Genomic DNA, 18,224 nt, shown 5'->3' with positions numbered 1-18,224 from the left:
TTCAACCTTACTTTTATTTTTTCGCAATGAACCATGTTTATGATTGTTTCTCGTTTAATAGACAATCCATCAATGCATATGAATAGTACTTTATATTTTATATTCCATAGTAACTTTTCGACAAAGACAGTTATATGGTATTCAAATACTGTTGAGTAGTTTTCTCTGATTTTATTAATTACGTATTTTTCAATATACTTTTAAATCCATAACATAACTTTCAAATTTCAAATTATTCTAGAATCTTGAACTGTTGTAAAATATATAAAGGTAAATGACAACATATATTATTAGAAAATATTTGTATCTTTTTTATCATCATTTCATACAAGGAGATATGATTAGATAGCAAACTTATATATATATAAATTTTTTCGTGATATAAAAATAGGTACATGGAAGATTTTGAGTACACTGAATTTATGTCAAAAATTTGATAGCTACTAATAGTTTGATAAAAAAATAACACGTACAGGCATTATTTTCATATCTTATAGGTATATCGCGAAGATTCACCAAACGTATCAAAATATATGTTAAACGCATTACTTTCAACAATTATCTACAATATTGAAACTATTAATTCTGGAAGTAGATATACAGTCGAACCCCCGGCACTTCTCGTTGCGGCACTTCTTGCGCCCCCGCACTTCTCGCTGGCTTCGCCGCAGCACTTCTCAAGGGGCAGGACCGTACACTGCCCCTTGCGTACCAGGGGGTCTCTCTTTCTCTTACGGCCTTATTGGAAGGCTTATTCTTCCCTCTTTATAATTTCAATAGATTTCCGAATATGTATGGATAATCCGACTTCAAACTTTTAGTTTTATGGATACACATACATAATCCGACATTAAACTTTTAGTTTTATGGATGCAGATAATCCGATTTTAAACTTATGAACCCCTTTATAATGATTTTACACTAACAAATTAGAATCTGACAAAAAAAACGCGATAGAGAATGTCTTAGACTTTCTCGTCAAACCAATTGATGCTTTTAATTTTTTTAAAGAAAAAAAAATTTTCCGATTTATTTTTATAATAAACAAAATTTTTAGCGATTTATTTTTATAATAAAAATGTAACAAAAATATAAAAAAATATGGTATTAAGAAAAAGAAGTATTTCGTTCGTTCATGTTTTACAAAGAAATTAAATAACTAATTATTGCCTATACATATGTAGAAATCATAAATAAAATTTATTTGCGTTCAATTTTTTAAATTATCAAAAAAAAGTTGACTGTCATATTAATTATACTTCGTTGTTAACGTATGAATTTTGTTTAATATAAGGCGCAGTTGCTTATTTTGAACTAACTATTTTTGAGTGCCCCAAAGGGCCCACGCGGCAAGCTACAGTATGCCCATACCTGGCCGTACGCTCTGATTGGCTGCCGCTCACCGAGAAGTGCCGGGGCGAGCTACTCCCGAGAGCGAGAAGTGCCGGGAGTTCGACTGTACGTTTTTTACAGAAAGATAAAACGTCATCGAATGTTCCAATTCTACAGAATATTCCAGATAATACTAAAATACTATAACTTAAGCAACAAGATTTAGCTCTAAGTTTTAGCTTATGATTTTATCTAAAACATTAAAATTACAACATTAATTAATTTTGCGATATTTTAATTGTCTTCGACAGACATTGAACTAAAATTATTCTAAATTAATTACGAGAACTAAATACTCGTCATGATTTTGCTTACAAGTTCTGGAAAGTTGTTTTAACATATAAACCAATTGCTGAACACAAAATAACACCATAACCAATTACTATTATTCCATTAATAGGACAGTAATTGATAATAATTACAAATAATTTTTGCGTTTGAGATATGAAGAGTCTTCATTGAAAATACAGCTTTCAATTAATATACTCAAACTATTGTAATTAGAACTTTAGCTCCAGTACCTTGACGTACAATCACACACATATAAATCTTGTTAATTTGAACTCAAATTTTTGAAATGCTCTCTTTCCGTTCGAATTGTCAAAATTAACGTGCATAAGTATCTTAACAATTCTTTCAGCGAGTAGTTACTTTATAGCAATTCTTTAATGTTTGATATCGTTTAAAAATATAGATACGTATGTTATTAAATGCGAGTTTTAATATCGCCAAATAGCAAAAAATTACACGGGTGTGTAATAAGGACACTATCGGCAATTGAACATGAGTATTTTTATAAACCAACGTGAACATTACCAGCCATAGATATAACATCAATATATGGTAAATGTTACTTTATAGTTTTGAATATTTTTTTCAATCTAAAAAATTCCTTGGTAATCTTCGTTAATCATGTCATAAAACCACCTGGGTATATGAAATAGTTTTTGCACAATTGAGGTATTGCTTCTTTTGCATTTAAGAAAATTAACAAGTGGTTTTATATTTATCTTAAAATTGGTTCTTCATATCTGGATTGTTGTCTTCTTTGGCGTAAGCAAACATAAATTGCTGCTACACTTAACAAGATCGTCGGCAGACCAACACCAATGGCTATCATTAATATGACCATGACAGAGAATTTTTCATCTAGAGGAACTCCATACCCAACAATGTAAGTCCTATAAAAAAAGAAGTTTATAATAATTACTAAATAAGTTTTTTAGATAATAAAGATATTATTTATTATTGATAATATTATATCTCACCATGTAGTATAATTAGTTGCTTTATAAAACTTATCTCGTTTTTCTCCCATTGAGATATTCATTCTTTGGACTAGAACATCATACATACCTTCTCCATAGTATTTGTACAGTAAGTTGTTAGAAAAGTAATTGTCGACTACAGCTTTTTGTAAAGGATAGTAAACTGTACCAGTAGAATTTGTGACATCACGATCTATGTGGGTATAAGACACTGGTCTCCATTGTAAATAACCTAATTTATTATTTATTTTAGGTGTCCTTAATTTCATGACCTTGAGAATACCAGAATATTTATATCAATAAATCTAATTAAGAAAAATAATAGTACATTACGATACAAGTGCGGGAAAGCAGATTCTTATCTCGTGTGGCGTTTACTCTCGAGCGAAGCGAGGGTGGAAAGGCACACGAGACGAGAAACTATTTCCCGAACATGTGTCGTACTGTATTTTTTGATACGATGTGTGGAAAGTGCGATTTTCAACGCACGTTTTCTGCCGAGCGTGCGGGAAAAACGCACTTTGCGCACGGAGTATCGAAAATAGATATAAATAAATAGGTACATACTTCGAAGGTACCAGGTGTAAACTCATCATCAAGTTTTTTTGTTGCATCAACTACTAATGTTGAACTAGCATTGTGTTCACTTACAATTATTAATTCAAAGGCAAATCGGCTTTGATTAAAATTTTCACTTGTTTCTAAATTGTCAACTATTATGTCAACTTGAGTTGCATTCTCAGAATGCAGCATACATGGCATTAAAAATGAGTGATTCTGACTACCAAATCCATGTACCTAAATAAGTAGAAAAAAATGTCATATATACTTTATAAAATTACAAGGTTTTATAATTAGAAACACTAACCAAAAATTTTAATGATCCTTTTCGAGTCTTATTAGTATCAGGATCTTTGTAATTGTTAGCTTCAGTATAAAATTCAACAAATGAATCATGTTTCGTCAAATTTTTATGGTGCCACTGAAAATTTTTCATTAGTAGCTCTTTGATATCATTGTCTTTAACTGTATCAATTCTCGCAGTATCACTACCATCCTGGAATTCTAGAATCTATACAAGAATTATTAAAGTTTAACTTTAGCTTCAAACAATTTTGAAAATATTATTTCTTACCCTGTCAATAGCCACCCCAAATGTATAAAATGGCTTTTCTGTGAAATTAACAGAATACTGGGAGCCTTTCAAATATTCATGCCAGTTAATATGAAGTTTCGCATTGTGAGAAGTAAGAGCTATAAATATAGTTGGAATATCTGTAAAATCCCAGAGGTAGTGTAATGTATCATTTAATCCATTGGCAATGACATGTCCAAGTTTTGCATTTTTATCTTTACAAAGTATATCACAGCCTTCATTAAATGCATAGTCCAGCTAAAAGTAAAAATGTATATAAATATTATTATAAAATAAATATATTCCTATTCTTCTTATGACAGTAAAATTAACATCATATAAATGATAATATTATCAATGGTAAATGTATTAGTTAATTTATATCGAACGTAATTTTGTTACTCAATAAAATTTTAGTGACAGATTCAGTTACCATGCTGGGGGAATATTACGATTATATTTTTACAAGAAATGAATTATAACAACAGAGTTAAAATATATCATTAAGTCTATCTATATAAAATATTTAATATTTTATCGAGTTAAAGAAAGATCGATAATGCATATGCATATTTAATAGCATTTAAATAAGTAAAATTAAAGTTTAATTATATTTAGTATTATAAAGTGCACAATCTAAAATATAAATTCATACCAATATTAGCTACACAATCACAACAGGAAACAATGAAATATATTTATAGAGAGAATTGCTAACTTTTGTTTCACAAAATAGACTTGAAATAAATAAAATGGAAAAAAAAATGTTTAGTAGAAAAAATATTTATTGAGTCACACTTGTGATAAAATTGTAATGATCAAACCATTATGACTCAGATGTCAATTAGTAACAAAGTATTATATACTGGAACAAAAGAAACATGAAACAGCTAATTATTAAATTACACTTACATTTCTTTTCAGACAATTGGAGCGACCAATAAAAATTAAAGAAATAACAGCAAGTAGTAATATTTGATATTTTGTACCAATCATTATTACTTTATGACAATTGTTATTTCAAAATTTTTATTAAATCAGTCACTTTAGGCTAACGCGCAAACAATACATCTGCGACGTAACTAAATCTCACTATCGAACACTGAGACGATAAAACGTTTTTGGAGAATGCAATGGAAAATATGCGTCAGCGTATATAAACTTCAGTATTTTCAATGACGTTGATAATATCAAACTAAACGAATAATACGATTCGAAAATAATTGAGCACTAACATTTGTGATTTTTATACGATTGAGAAAAAAATACTTTAGCACATACCACGACCGAGGTTATACATACTAATATAGGCTAGTACTAAAGTAGTACAGAATGTATGTATTGTATTGAAATGAAATGACACATATGCGTTGAAGTGATGAAGGGAGGGGGAAGTCGACAACACAACTTTTAAAAAAAAGCAGTGGGGATAAACAGATTATCATCTGTTGGTAAGTTAGATCTTTACTCACATTTTGCAAAAATATTTTTAACATATATATATATATATTATTGTAATTCTTAATCGAATTTGAATTTGGAAGAAATATAACGTTATGAAAAAGTGAAAAATATTACTTATCATTACATTGCTTTCTATTCACTACTCTCCCATTAATTTTACTGTATCTTGGACTATGATCTATTTTATATTTTTACACTTTTATAAGAATATCTTATGAAATTAGAAATAAATTATTTAGTTATTTAGTGATTTATGTAAATTGTGTAAAAACAGGTTAACAGCAGTTTCAACATCGAATTATTTGTAACAACACGTTTTTTCGTACATATAACAGTTTTACACGAAGAAATTTTTTTTATAAAATATTAACGAAACTTTATGTTATTTCATGATTGCGAAAGAAACTTTCTTCCAGCCCTCCTGAAAAAATGAGAGTAAGTTTTTTTGGAAGAACTTACCTTAAGAATTTGCATAAGAACTAATGTAAGATATCACATATGTTCTTACGTAAGTTGGTACGCAAGAATTTACCATTGATAGTAATTGTAAAACAATTGATAGTAAGTTTTTAAATAAGTTTTTACGTAAGTTCTTACGAAAGAACTTACCTTTGGTAGTGATTGTAAAACCATAGACGATAAGTTCTTACGTAAGAACTTACCATTGATGGCTAATTCTTAATTCGAAAAACACCCGCAAGTACTTACGTAGGAACTTATGTGATATCTTACGTTAGTTCTGATGCAAGTTCTTAGGGTAAGTTCTTCCAAAATAATTATTAATGAAATGTTTTCATTTTTTCTCGAGGGAGACGCGTAACCTGGGACACTTTTCACCCCGCGTTCTAATTTCTTTTGTAAATTTGTAAATGCTGTGTGGGAAGTCGCGCACATTAGCAGGGCATATGCTTATTTACGTGGATACATTTTTTTAAACAGATTTTTAACATCGCATTGCGATCCAAAAATAAGCACGGATCGATGCTCTGGAAAGAATACATGGAAAAATTGAAACTTGCATTTTTATGAGATAAATATTATCTAAAAAAATTTTCTCGTGCGAATCACCGTAACTTCTTAAATATTGATTGTATCAATATCATTCCAGTCTCGACTTTTCCACTTATTGTTATTCAAAAAAGTTTAATGGTGTTTACTTGTACGTCACCTTATATCTATATTAATGAATTAACCGGACTTACTTCGTTTCAATCTTAAAAACACTTTCGACGTAATCTGATGAAAATGTTATTGTGTTTTCAGTTGCAAAATTTTTGTTAAAATTGATCAGGTATAATAATTCGATGTTTATAAGAATACATTAAAACTACCTGATACAGGGTGTAAATTCAAGTGCGAAAAATATGTACATCTTTTCATAAATACAACATTATATGCGTTAAAAATATAAAGCTAGCATAATGAACCATAGCTTCCTCTATACTGAGATTCTATTCATTGATAATATAATCAATCATCTTGGATGATAATCACACGTGTGACAAATCCTATGTTTGTACTCATAATTTTTGTTATTTTTCCTCGAAAGCTTGTAAATTTTCCCAAATAAATCATTTTATTTTTATCAGTAAAAAGAATTCTAAGTAATAAGGACAAGGTGACTTTAGCAAAAGGTTACTACAGTGATAATATTGATTCAATTCGTCTCGCTAATGATGATAGTATATCATTATTCGCATGAATAATCAGTTCGAAATACGATTTACGTTTATAAATAACAGTTTTTCAATGTAGATCGCAGTGCTGAATGTTTTGGGACAAAAACCAGAATGGCTGGACTAACAACTAATTACAGCGAGTCTTGCGCTCGACATACTTGCAATCAACTAGGAATATTAACTCTTCTAAGCTGTGTAACACATCACTTGGGCTACTCTAACAATAAATTATTTACCCCAAAAAACAACAACGATCATAGCCGCGAAGAATATGATTTTATTATTGTGGGAGCTGGAAGTGCTGGATGCGTTGTCGCAAATCGTTTAAGTGAAAATATGAAATGGAAGGTATACCGTTCAGTTTTTACAAACGTTCGCATTATAATTAATACATATGTACTATTACGACACACTAAATTCTACCACTTTCTTTCCACGATTTGCTGAAGGCATAGAATCATTTGCTTTTGCTTTTTTATTCTCACTCGTATTAATATTGATGTTATTTAAAGGTCCTATTACTCGAGGCCGGAAATGAAGAACCAATAGAGACTGATATTCCAGGCATGTGGTTTAATTTCGTTGACAGCAGTTTGGATTATAAATACCAAATTTCTGTCGATTCGATTCAATCAAAAAATTCACTAGCACAAAGATATACCCGAGGAAAAGTTATGGGTGGAAGTAGTGCTATAAATGGCATGTTTTACACTCGTGGTAATAAAGAAGATTATAATGATTGGGCTAGACTTGGGAATACGGGATGGAGTTGGGATGACGTATTACCTTACTTTAAAAAATCTGAAGATGCAAAAGGATTTCAGGTAGAGAAATTATTTTATCAATTATTTTTTAAATATCTATCATTATATTTATGGTTCGTTTTGATTGGATACTGTTTTAGGATTCGAAATATCACGGAACTGGTGGATATTTGACTGTGGAACCGCCTCCTCAAACTGATCGTTACTTTCCTATATTTGTAAACGCCTGGAAAGATATCGGTTTAAATGAAACTGATTCTAATACTGGAAATCAAGTCGGTGTGGGCCCAGCTCAGTTTACAACTTTTCAAGGATCTCGAATGAGCTCAAATAAGGCATTTATTCGACCTATCCGTAGTACTAGACAAAATTTGACTATCAAAACAAAGGCTCAAGTTATTAAGGTCATTATAGACCCCAAAACTAAAGAAGCTATTGGTGTACAATACGAAATCAAAAGTTCATCGGGTAACATAATTAAAGAAGCATACGCATCTAAAGAAGTTATTCTTTCCGCTGGGGTGATAGAGTCACCTAAACTTTTGATGCTATCCGGAGTTGGACCAACCAAATATCTTAAACGATTCAACATTAAAATTATGAAGGACCTTCCAGTGGGTCGCAATTTTCAAGATCACGTAATGGTACAAGCAGCTATTTTTGATAATGAGAAGGTTTCGCCTCCTACATCTTGTCAAACAGTCGAAAATGATTTAGTCCATTGGTTTAATGAACACAAAGGTCCGTGGTCTATTCCGAATGGCGCGGGTATTGTCGCTTACCAGCAAAGTAAATTCGAAAAAAGACCTGGTGTTGCTGACTTACAATATTTTGTTTTGCGCAATCGACAATCCAATATAACAGGTCCGTACCTTGATAGTTTTCAAATTATTTTGATATTATTATCTACAAATCATCGAGGTTACGTGCGATTGAACGAAACCGATCCTGTCAGAGGTAATCCAACAGCTCGTTTTGATTCACTTCCTAGCGAACAAGATATGAAAGTTTTGGTGGATGGAGTCAAATTTGCTCGTCGATTAGATCGTAGTAAAGTACTTAGAGATAACGGAATTAATTTGTTGAAAAAACCTATAAAATATTGTGAACAATTTGACTTCAACAGTGAAAGTTATATAAACTGTTTGATAAAAATTACCATAGGCGCTGGAATGCACGGTGTCGGCACGTGTAAAATGGGTATTTCAAAAGATGCCGTAGTGGATCCAAAATTAAAAGTTCACGGAATCAAAAGATTGAGAGTAATTGACGCATCGATAATGCCAACAGTAGTAAAAGCAAACACTAATGCTCCCGCAATAATGATTGGCGAAAAGGGAAGCGATTTGGTTAAAAATGATTGGTTATAAGTGGCGATTGCAGTTTCTTTCAATATGATTTTTAACCTCTTGATAAAATATAGCATGATCATATGAGTGGACAAATGACTTCTGGTCAAATAATGTAATGTTATGTATGTACACTTTGCATTACTTAAATTTAAAAATAAATTTGTGTTGATACACTCGGGCGTATGGTTTTCAATGAAACAAGTTGAAATCTTTTTACGTTACACATTATGGTATTTCAAATGAAAATCCTTATAAGTGCAATAATAGTAATATTTGTTCCCGACTCGGAAAAGAATAGTTATTTTGTAGAAAATAATTGTGGATTTAACTTCGTTAAAAATGTTTAGTAGACTTTAAAAGTAACAATGTCGCAATAAAATTGCGAAGAACGTTGGTATATAACGACCTTACTAGGTAAGATTGAGTGTATTAGTAAATTATACATTAATCCTTTGACTATGGCGCGCTCTCGGACGAATCCATCTATATCGCGGCGCGTTTATCGCTTGTCAGTCGCTGCGACTAGTGGACATTGACAATGACCAAAATAGTACCAGAAAATTTGATGCCATTCTTAGGGTTTAAAAAAATAATGGCAACAAATTAACAATAGAGGACGTATATACGCTTTTCATATGAATTGATGGATTTGTGAGGGTGTATATAGCAGTCAAAGGGTTAATCCCAGAGACGTCAGTATGTTTGAAAAATTTTTAGATGTATAGTTGATATACAGTATCTCTTTTCTAGTTTTCAAAATATTTCTAGCATCGCCAAATGTGCTATTGATAAAAATCTGTTTAAATGCTTTTGCAATATATAAACAATAAAAATACAGTAATTTAAGAAACGACTGCATCTAGCTAATCAAATTGATACATTACCTACAAAAAATACCTACAATTAAAATATACGAATAGTTTTTGCGGATGTATGGGTTGTATTGTATCATCTACTTATATGTACACCAGAATATAAAATATCACTACATTTCAAATGCTCAAATAATATCTATTTGAAATTTTCATTTTACTTCATTTTACTCTAAAAAAATGTTTCTTTTAAATTTGGGGAAAAACGCTAATTTGCAAAATTTTTAATCCCGCAAGGCTGAACAAGTATCAAACTTCATAAGAGAAAAATGACTTGATTACTATTTAATTCATCTGCATCAGAATTAAGAACATTTCTAAGTTTAGTAATGCAATATTTTGGATGTTCTCGTGTTATCTTATTTATAAAATCTCATAAGATTCCAAATAATATGCAAAACGATTTCACCATTGTTGGAGCAGAAAGTACTTGATGTATTATAGCAAATCGACTCAAAAAAGACAAAAAAACTTTAATGTCTGTTAATACATATTCCTTACAAATTTTGTTATTTAAAGGAGACAATGAAAAGCCAATAGAACTTAAAAGTTGAACATGCTCGTTAGGTTTTGATATTAGAAAGTGGAGGAGAAAGAGCCCATTGCTGTAGATATACCAGTTGCCAATTATACTAAACAGCAATATTACTTACGCTAATTATTGAACTCTTGTAAACCCATATGGAATAAGCCAAGTGGTAAGAGAGCAACAACTTGACTAAGAGAAAAAGTTATAATGAAACCAGTATATTTAACGGTATGTGGTATATTAGAAGATACAAAAAGATTACAATAGTTGGACAAAGGATAGTAACATTAGGTGGGGTTGAAACAATGTTCCATTTTATTAAAAAAAATCAGAGGATGCTAAAGATCCAAGTATGTTCTTCACTTTCGTAGCATATTTTTAATTATCATGCGAATATATGATTCATATTATTTCAGTTGTTGGATGTTAGATAGCTTTAGACTAACAGTACCACGGAACTGTTAGATTTTGTCGCTTTTTACTATCCATCTCGTGAAAGACGCCTGAATGTTATTGACATCGAATATTATATTATGGATGTATCCAAACCTTGAAATGTCTGATCCTAAAAGTTATCTGACAATTTGAATGAACTTTTTAGTGAATCTTGAAGACACCGAAATTATGGTTGAAGGAATGAAATTTACACAAGAGTTAGCAGGCATTAAGACTAAGTATTAAGAACCAGTTAACTAAAGTATTTTACAATATCATGTATTAGTTGCGAAAATCAAAGTGTCGAAAGTAATATTTATTTACATTGTGTTGTCAGTAAACACTTGAGTTACGAGAATAATGGCGTGGGTACTTGTAACATATGACCAAAATCCAATAGAACTTCTGTAGTGACCCAAAGCTGAAAGTTCAACGGTCTGAGAGTAAATTGATGTATTCATTGTACCACATATATTTAGAAACAATATGAATGCTCTCATAATAATAAGTCTTAAACAAGTAAATGATATGATTATGAATGGTCGCGGAAATAATGAATATAATAAAAAATAAAGATTCTGTAAATCAAAATACAAATGCTTTTATATTGTTAGTTATATTTTATTCAGTATAAAAAATGTTCACGTTGAATAATAAGAAAACAAAAATAATATTCTGTAAACTACTAAAGTTTTATCTGCTACCTATTCTGAAAAATGAGTTAGTAAAGCTTTATCTTTACAATGTCTTAATTGTTAGCTAATTTTCTTAGTGTATTGAAAGTCGTGCCATTAAAATAGAAGCTTTCGTATTCTTGACATTTATAACACAGTATTTTGGGCAATCTTCCGATAATTTATTCACCAAAGTGTCTGATAATGATTTCATGGACGAAGATAAACATGATTTCATTATCGTGGGAGCTAGCAGTGTTGGTCGCGTTGTGGCTAATCAATTGAGTAAAAAGCTACTTTTAAACGTTTGATGGAAAAGTTGTTTCGAGATCTTCTTGATGATATTTGTTTGATTTACCTGGATGATGCTATAGTTGTAGCAAAATCATTCGATGAAATACTGAATAATTTTTGTAAGATTTTTCTGAGGATCCAAAAAACTAATTTTGAGCTGAATAGGAAAAAACGTGATTTCTTTCAACCTAAAGTAGAGAACTTGGAGCACATTATTTGAGAAAATGGAAAGAAAACTGATCCTAACCCAAAAAGATAGATGCTATGATTTCTTGACCTATCCCTTGATGTAACGAGTAAAATGCTTTACCGGATTATAAGTGGTTCATTATAAGGAAGTTTCTTCTATTGCTAAACCACTCTACCGCTAAACCAAGAAGAAAGCTAAATTTAATTGGACAAGTAACTGTCAAAACTCATTTTTGAAATTGGAAGAAGTTCTATTAGCTACATCGTACTTTGATTTTCCTTCGTACTGATTTACCTTTCATCTCAGATATAGATTCTTCGGATCGTGGAATAGGAGGTGTCTTATCTCAAATCCAAGATAGAATATAAAAAGTAATAAGTTATTATTGTTGTGTTTTAACAAAAATTAAAAGGAACAATTGTATTACTCGACGTAAATTGTTTGCAATAGTAGATGCGATTAGACATTTCCATCACTACTTATGTTGTAGGCCTGTCTTCATACGTATTGATCATTCGCCATTAACATGACTCTTTTCTTTTAAGAATACGGATGGTCAATTCGTACATGGATAAAAAAATTGATCAGTATGATTTAAAAATTCTGCACCGTAAAAGTATTTTACATGTTAATACAGAGTGACTTTCTAGACAGCCTTGTAATAATTCTACTTGTATATACTGCTTTAATCTAGAATTAAGATATACTGTTGAAGATTATATAGGGCGCGTTCTATTCGAGGAAACATTTCATGAAATTTGGCGAAATCGATAACGTAAGGATAACGTCATTCAAATTGTCTTAAATAGTGAAAAGAAGAGGGTTAAGTTGTTGTGGCAGGATATTTCTTCTGAAGATGAATATATATAAAAGTGTTAGTGATTAGTTGTTGTACATATTGTCTATTTTGGAAGAAACTCATGATTCTCCTTTTGGTGGCCATTTTAGCGTTAATAACACTATAAAAGTACGTAAAAGATTCTATTGGATTTCTTGTAAGAAAGATGCTGAGAATTGGTATAGGTCTTGTCCGAAATATGTAACAAGAAAGGAACTTTCAGATAAAGGTCCGATGAAGACCTACAATGACAATCTACAAAGGATAACCTTTTGAAAGAGTGATCCAAATGAATATTTTAGGCCCTTTTCTAAATTCTTCTTTGGGAAATAAATACCTCCTCGTAATAACAGATTGCCTTACTAAATGGATCGAAGCTTTCCTACTTTCTATTATAAGGATAAAGACTGTTGCTGAAATATTTTTTCCTGAAATTATGTGCAGATATATAGTTTCTCTAGAAGGAACTGATATATCATACTGATAGGGACGTAATTTTAATGATAAGTTAGTCAAGGAACTATGGCTGTTGTTAGGTATTAACGAAACTAGAACAATACCATTACACCCATAGTTAAATGTATATAAGTAGAAAATAAAATCAGACAATACTCAATTACTTGTCCAAATACGTATCAGACAACTAAAAAGAATAGGATCGTTGGGTTCCACTGTGCCTTTTCACTTATAGATCCTCGATAGACTCGACAACAGCAGTCACTTTAGCCGAGGTGACGACTGGTAACAATTTACCACTTCCACTTGATTTATTGCGCGGAGCTCCTCCTGCAACTATTGAACCAATGGATTCTCGAAAGTACGTACACCCACAGACAGAAGACAACACTTAACAAAATACCTCACTTAGCCAGACAAAACATCAAGATGTTATCCCTATGAACAAAGAAATATTTCGACTGCAAAGATCGGCACGCTAATTTTCGGAACAATCAGAAAGTTTGATTCTACAATCCTCGATGAGTCAAAAGTAAAACACCAAAATTTCAAGGTGATTGAGAAGGATCCTATAAGGTCATGAAGAAAATCAATGATATCGTTTTCGGCATTCAAAAAAGTACAAAACACAAAAAGAAAATCATCATTGCGAATATCACCGTTCAATATCTGACAAGCTCTTGCTAACAAATGAAATTACTCTTGGATCAGATTGTTCGTCAAACTGTAACAAGACAGACCCAAGAGCTTCTGGACTAGCATCACCAACAAGTCTTGTAAGCTTTGCTGGATCAAAATATGCCAAAGTTGCCAGACTAGCTAAACATTTCTTAAGGGAGTACTGGTAAATGATTGACGGTTCAGAAACATTTGAGATGGAACTAGCCAATAGATTTTTGTGTACTAATGGCTCGGTTAAATTTTTATGAACTTTTGGAGCCTAAATAAAATTTTATAAGCAATTTGATTGCCATGCACTTAGCACACGCTAATAGTATATTTTTTTCTCAACTAGATTAAATTTAACTTACGGTTCAGAATCAGCTGAAACTTCGTAGCATATTAAATAATAAACTATAGAACAACGTTAATCCTTTACAGAAAGAGTTTGGAGTTTATGAGCGTAATAATATATACACGAAAATAATGTCTTACGGATAACTAGCGTTCACTTACATGATGTGACAACATCGCAAGAGATTAGAACGAGCGCGCCATTCAAAAACTTATTGTTTATGCTGAATACATATACCTATATACATACTCGTAGTTACGCGACATTGCCAAATCGAAAAACTATCGGAGTCAAATGCATCAAAACTTGCGCTTGATTAGTTACGTATCGGTAGATCTCCTTAAGTTTGATGAAATGTTGCTCATGCTCTTCATCCAATCAAATTTTGTATCAATTTTAATTAATTTTCGCAGAAAACCAGTTGCTGTTCCTATGTCTGACAATTTATGGCCCAAAAAATTCACTGCTCGTACCTTGAAAATACATTTCACTTCATTTAAAGTCACATTGTTTTTTTTAGTATCAACAAAACTATTTTCAAACATTCATCATGTTCTTGTTCAATTGATCCACAACCTATCATATCATCCAAAAAATTCAAACAATTCTTACAAGAGGATAAAATTTGTTCCATTATCTTTTGAAAAATTTCTGGAGCTAAAGTATAACTCTAAGAATCACAAATAACGATGTATACCTTTATGAGTGATAAACTTTGTAATAGGACGACTATCAGCGTGAAGTTTTAATTGGTAATATGCATCTTTTAAATTCAACCGTGAAAAATATTTAGCATTTCTCAATTTGGACATAAATGAATCAAACGTAGGTATAAGATAATTTTCTCTTAATATAGTTTCATTTGGTCTACGTATATCTATACAGATTCGAATGCCGCCTGACGATTTATAAGTAATAACGATAGGTGATATCCATGCGCTTGGTTCAGTAACTCTCTCTATAAAACAACGTTGTAAAGCTTCATTTAATTTAATTTCAACTAAAGATTCAACTACAATTGGAACTCTTCTCATCGGATGTTGAACAGGTTTTACGTCAGAATTATTAATTATTTAATTAATTAATTAGATAATTAATTAGATAATTAATTAATTAGGTCAGTTAATTATTTAGTATTGTTACTGAATAAAAAAACATACAAAATCATTAATTTTTGGAAAAAGGGTTATTGTTTTTACTTGTACTTTATTAATATTCAATCCAAGTCGCAAAATTCCTAATCGTTTTACTGTGTCTTTACAAACTATAGAAATATCTTCATTTTTCACAACATAAAACGGTGCAATAACGTCTTTCTTATTACACAAACTAATTGTAGTAATAAATCTCACACTAATGTCTAGCGATTTTGCCAATGCATAGAATTTGAGAATTTCTATTGGTTATGTAATAATATTCCAAACTACTGCATCATTTTTCAGATGAATATCATAATCTCTGTCTCTAATAATATTAACTTTACAGCCCAAATCAATGAGGAACATTAATGAAAATACATGAACCGTCGTGTTCAATCGAGCGCGATGTTCGTGAGGTCGTCGTCGTTGGTGCTGGATACGCGTTTTCGCCGACGGCTCGGCCCTTATTATTCGATCGACGCTTGACGAGGACGCACCATCTCTGCATCCGGCACTTTTTCCGGCTCTTCCGAGATACACTCTCTGGTGCACAACCTCGGTGCCGAGTACAATACTGTGGCCAGGAAGCTGTTTCATCAACGAGGGGGACCACGAGTTGCGTTGCGAACGTTTCCCGAGATTCAACCGACTCGGACCGCCTTGGAGAATCCGACGAGCGGTCCCGTCGATCAAGACATCATCCAGTATATATTCGCACCAGCACGTAAGGGAAGCCATTGTACAAGTCCTACCAGATCTCCCCTGTCACGGTGATTATATTATTTATGTTTAACGTTACTTGAAAGGGCGAGTTTTTCTTATATTCGTGAGGAGGTGATTCTTTGGAATGTTACATCCCTCGCGTTGTATAAATAAAAAGGCGGGGTGAGAAAATCAGCGGCGTAGGAAATAAAATTAATTTGTTGACTCGTGCAATTGGAATTATAAAATGTATGTTTGGAATCCGATAGAAGACGCGTATTTAAATTAAGGAACTGGAGATGGTTGATTCAAGGCGGCGATGCGAGGTAAAATATAATAAACTGGATCTGATGACAATGTAATAGTAATCGATTTGTGATTTGTATTCCTTGAGGTGTGGCATGTACCGTCCCTTCTATCCACTCATACCAGATAGTAGATTCATTTTGGAATTTCCTTCATGGTCCGCATTAGGATTTTGAGAAAATATAATTACACACTCACAAAATATTCTATTACTTTATCTGAAGCGTTATTGGAATTATGTGACTCAATACTACTTATTTTGAAACAATCAAAATTGAGTAAATTGTTGCCACCTGTTGCATCATCAGTATCAATAAAGTTCACATTGGATCCTTTGTCTTTAAATTTGACATGTTTTTGATCTGGTTCCTCTCCTTGTTGCACAAACAATTTTATCTTATTATACCGTATCCTACAGAACTTGGTAAAATGATCTTGGAAACCACTCTTTCTACATTTTAGATCTTTTGCTGGACAAGACTGAATATTGTTATGGACATATGGTTTAATTTTTCAAAATTTGTGACGTACAAAAGTTAAATTTTGCTTGGGATAGAAATTGTTAGAAAATTTGTCTACTAGAATGTCAAAATCTTTGCTATCATTATTACTCTCAACTACAGCTCCTGGTATATTGTAAGCAATTTCTTGTAGTTATATACCTCCTAAATGCAATAACTTATTTCGCTGCTTAACATAATCTTTGGTCTCTTCATCTTTCAAAAATGACTTCAAAGACATTTTTCTCATTCTGTACCAATAATGACTTTATCACTATCATTAAAATGAAATGATGTTATACCTGTTTCATTTATGTTAACTTACAATATGTATCAATAAGGTATAATTATTACATTTAAAAATAAGCAACTTCAAATGTAGGCAATGCACATAATACCAAATAGTGCTTGTTTTCTATAAACGTAACCACTACTTGACAATTATTGAATATCCATCGCATATAACCAACAAAATTACTTATTTAAATTCGTTTCAAACATCAACAGTTTTAGGTTTTCATTTGAAAATCGGCAATATTTTTACGCTGGGAACAACCGATATGGAGCTATCAACCTCACAAGCGCTGCTTACGCTGAAATGGTGCTGGCAGTCCTCCGACATATCTGCCTGACGTTAATATGGTGCTCACAGCCCTTTCGTTCTTTACGAATATTTATAAGAATTAATATCACAGCCAATAGTAGCATATATTATTTATGATTTACAGCCATTCGCTTACGTTACACTCGAACCAGCTTTATAATGTATGTTTATACAAATAAATAAATATATGAAATTTAAGATAAGAAACCCTTTTATTACTACTTGAACACATGAATATCAATTACTTAATATGCAATTAAATTATACTATAACACAGATCATTCTCGTATATGCAAATCTTATATCCACTAAAACCTTATTATATACCTCATTATACCTTATTATATACCTCGTATATACGTCGCTAAGCAACCTCAACCACGAATCTAATTACATTCGATCGGTCTCCACGGTGATTACCAATGATAACACGATAATATCCTAAGTTAATGATTCTACATTTTTAAAAGATGGATCCTATGACTGGATAAGTCAGGGATCAACCCGATCAAGAAATAGATTTCAATATGATTTCAAAGTTTTTCAATATAAGTTCAAGATGAATCAATTCAAGAGACGGGTCTTTTGACTCTGATTGAGGAGGGATCAACTCGCT

General features: G+C 31.6%; 2 protein-coding genes across 2 annotated transcripts; one reads left to right on the top strand and one right to left on the bottom strand.

Moving 5' to 3' along the window:
- Positions 1-54: 54 nt before the first annotated feature.
- Positions 55-5,123, bottom strand: LOC131670601 (glycosylated lysosomal membrane protein A-like). Its single transcript, XM_058946320.1, has 6 exons — positions 4,708-5,123; positions 3,796-4,053; positions 3,529-3,732; positions 3,228-3,458; positions 2,661-2,932; positions 55-2,573 (listed from the first exon to the last, which is right to left on the bottom strand). Exons 1-6 carry the CDS (start codon positions 4,789-4,791, stop codon positions 2,399-2,401), a joined length of 1,224 nt encoding a protein of 407 aa, XP_058802303.1. The 5' UTR covers positions 4,792-5,123; the 3' UTR covers positions 55-2,398.
- A 1,926-nt stretch (positions 5,124-7,049) lies between these two features.
- On the top strand, positions 7,050-9,072 carry LOC131670604 (glucose dehydrogenase [FAD, quinone]-like). The gene is made up of 3 exons (XM_058946325.1): positions 7,050-7,286; positions 7,451-7,762; positions 7,843-9,072. The coding sequence occupies exons 1-3, from the start codon at positions 7,050-7,052 to the stop codon at positions 9,070-9,072; spliced, it is 1,779 nt and encodes a 592-aa protein (XP_058802308.1).
- Positions 9,073-18,224: the final 9,152 nt, after the last annotated feature.

Source organism: Phymastichus coffea, unplaced genomic scaffold (genome assembly GCF_024137745.1).
Source record: "Phymastichus coffea isolate CEN01 unplaced genomic scaffold, Cenicafe_Pcof_1.1 PCOF00112, whole genome shotgun sequence".
NCBI classification, from domain to species: Eukaryota; Metazoa; Arthropoda; class Insecta; order Hymenoptera; family Eulophidae; genus Phymastichus; species Phymastichus coffea.
The sequence above is the reverse complement of the archived record's forward strand: the minus strand, read 5'-3'. Positions and strand labels throughout refer to the sequence as shown.

Coding starts and splice junctions, on each gene's coding strand:
- LOC131670601 (XM_058946320.1), bottom strand. CDS start 4,791: ATGATTGGTACAAAATATCAAATATTACTACTTGCTGTTATTTCTTTA. Junction 3,459..3,528: donor AAGGATCATTAAAATTTTTG/GTTAGTGTTTCT, acceptor CTACTTATTTAG/GTACATGGATTTGGTAGTCA. Junction 2,933..3,227: donor TTACACCTGGTACCTTCGAA/GTATGTACCTAT, acceptor GGTATTCTCAAG/GTCATGAAATTAAGGACACC.
- LOC131670604 (XM_058946325.1), top strand. CDS start 7,050: ATGGCTGGACTAACAACTAATTACAGCGAGTCTTGCGCTCGACATACT. Junction 7,287..7,450: donor GTGAAAATATGAAATGGAAG/GTATACCGTTCA, acceptor TGTTATTTAAAG/GTCCTATTACTCGAGGCCGG. Junction 7,763..7,842: donor AAGATGCAAAAGGATTTCAG/GTAGAGAAATTA, acceptor ATACTGTTTTAG/GATTCGAAATATCACGGAAC.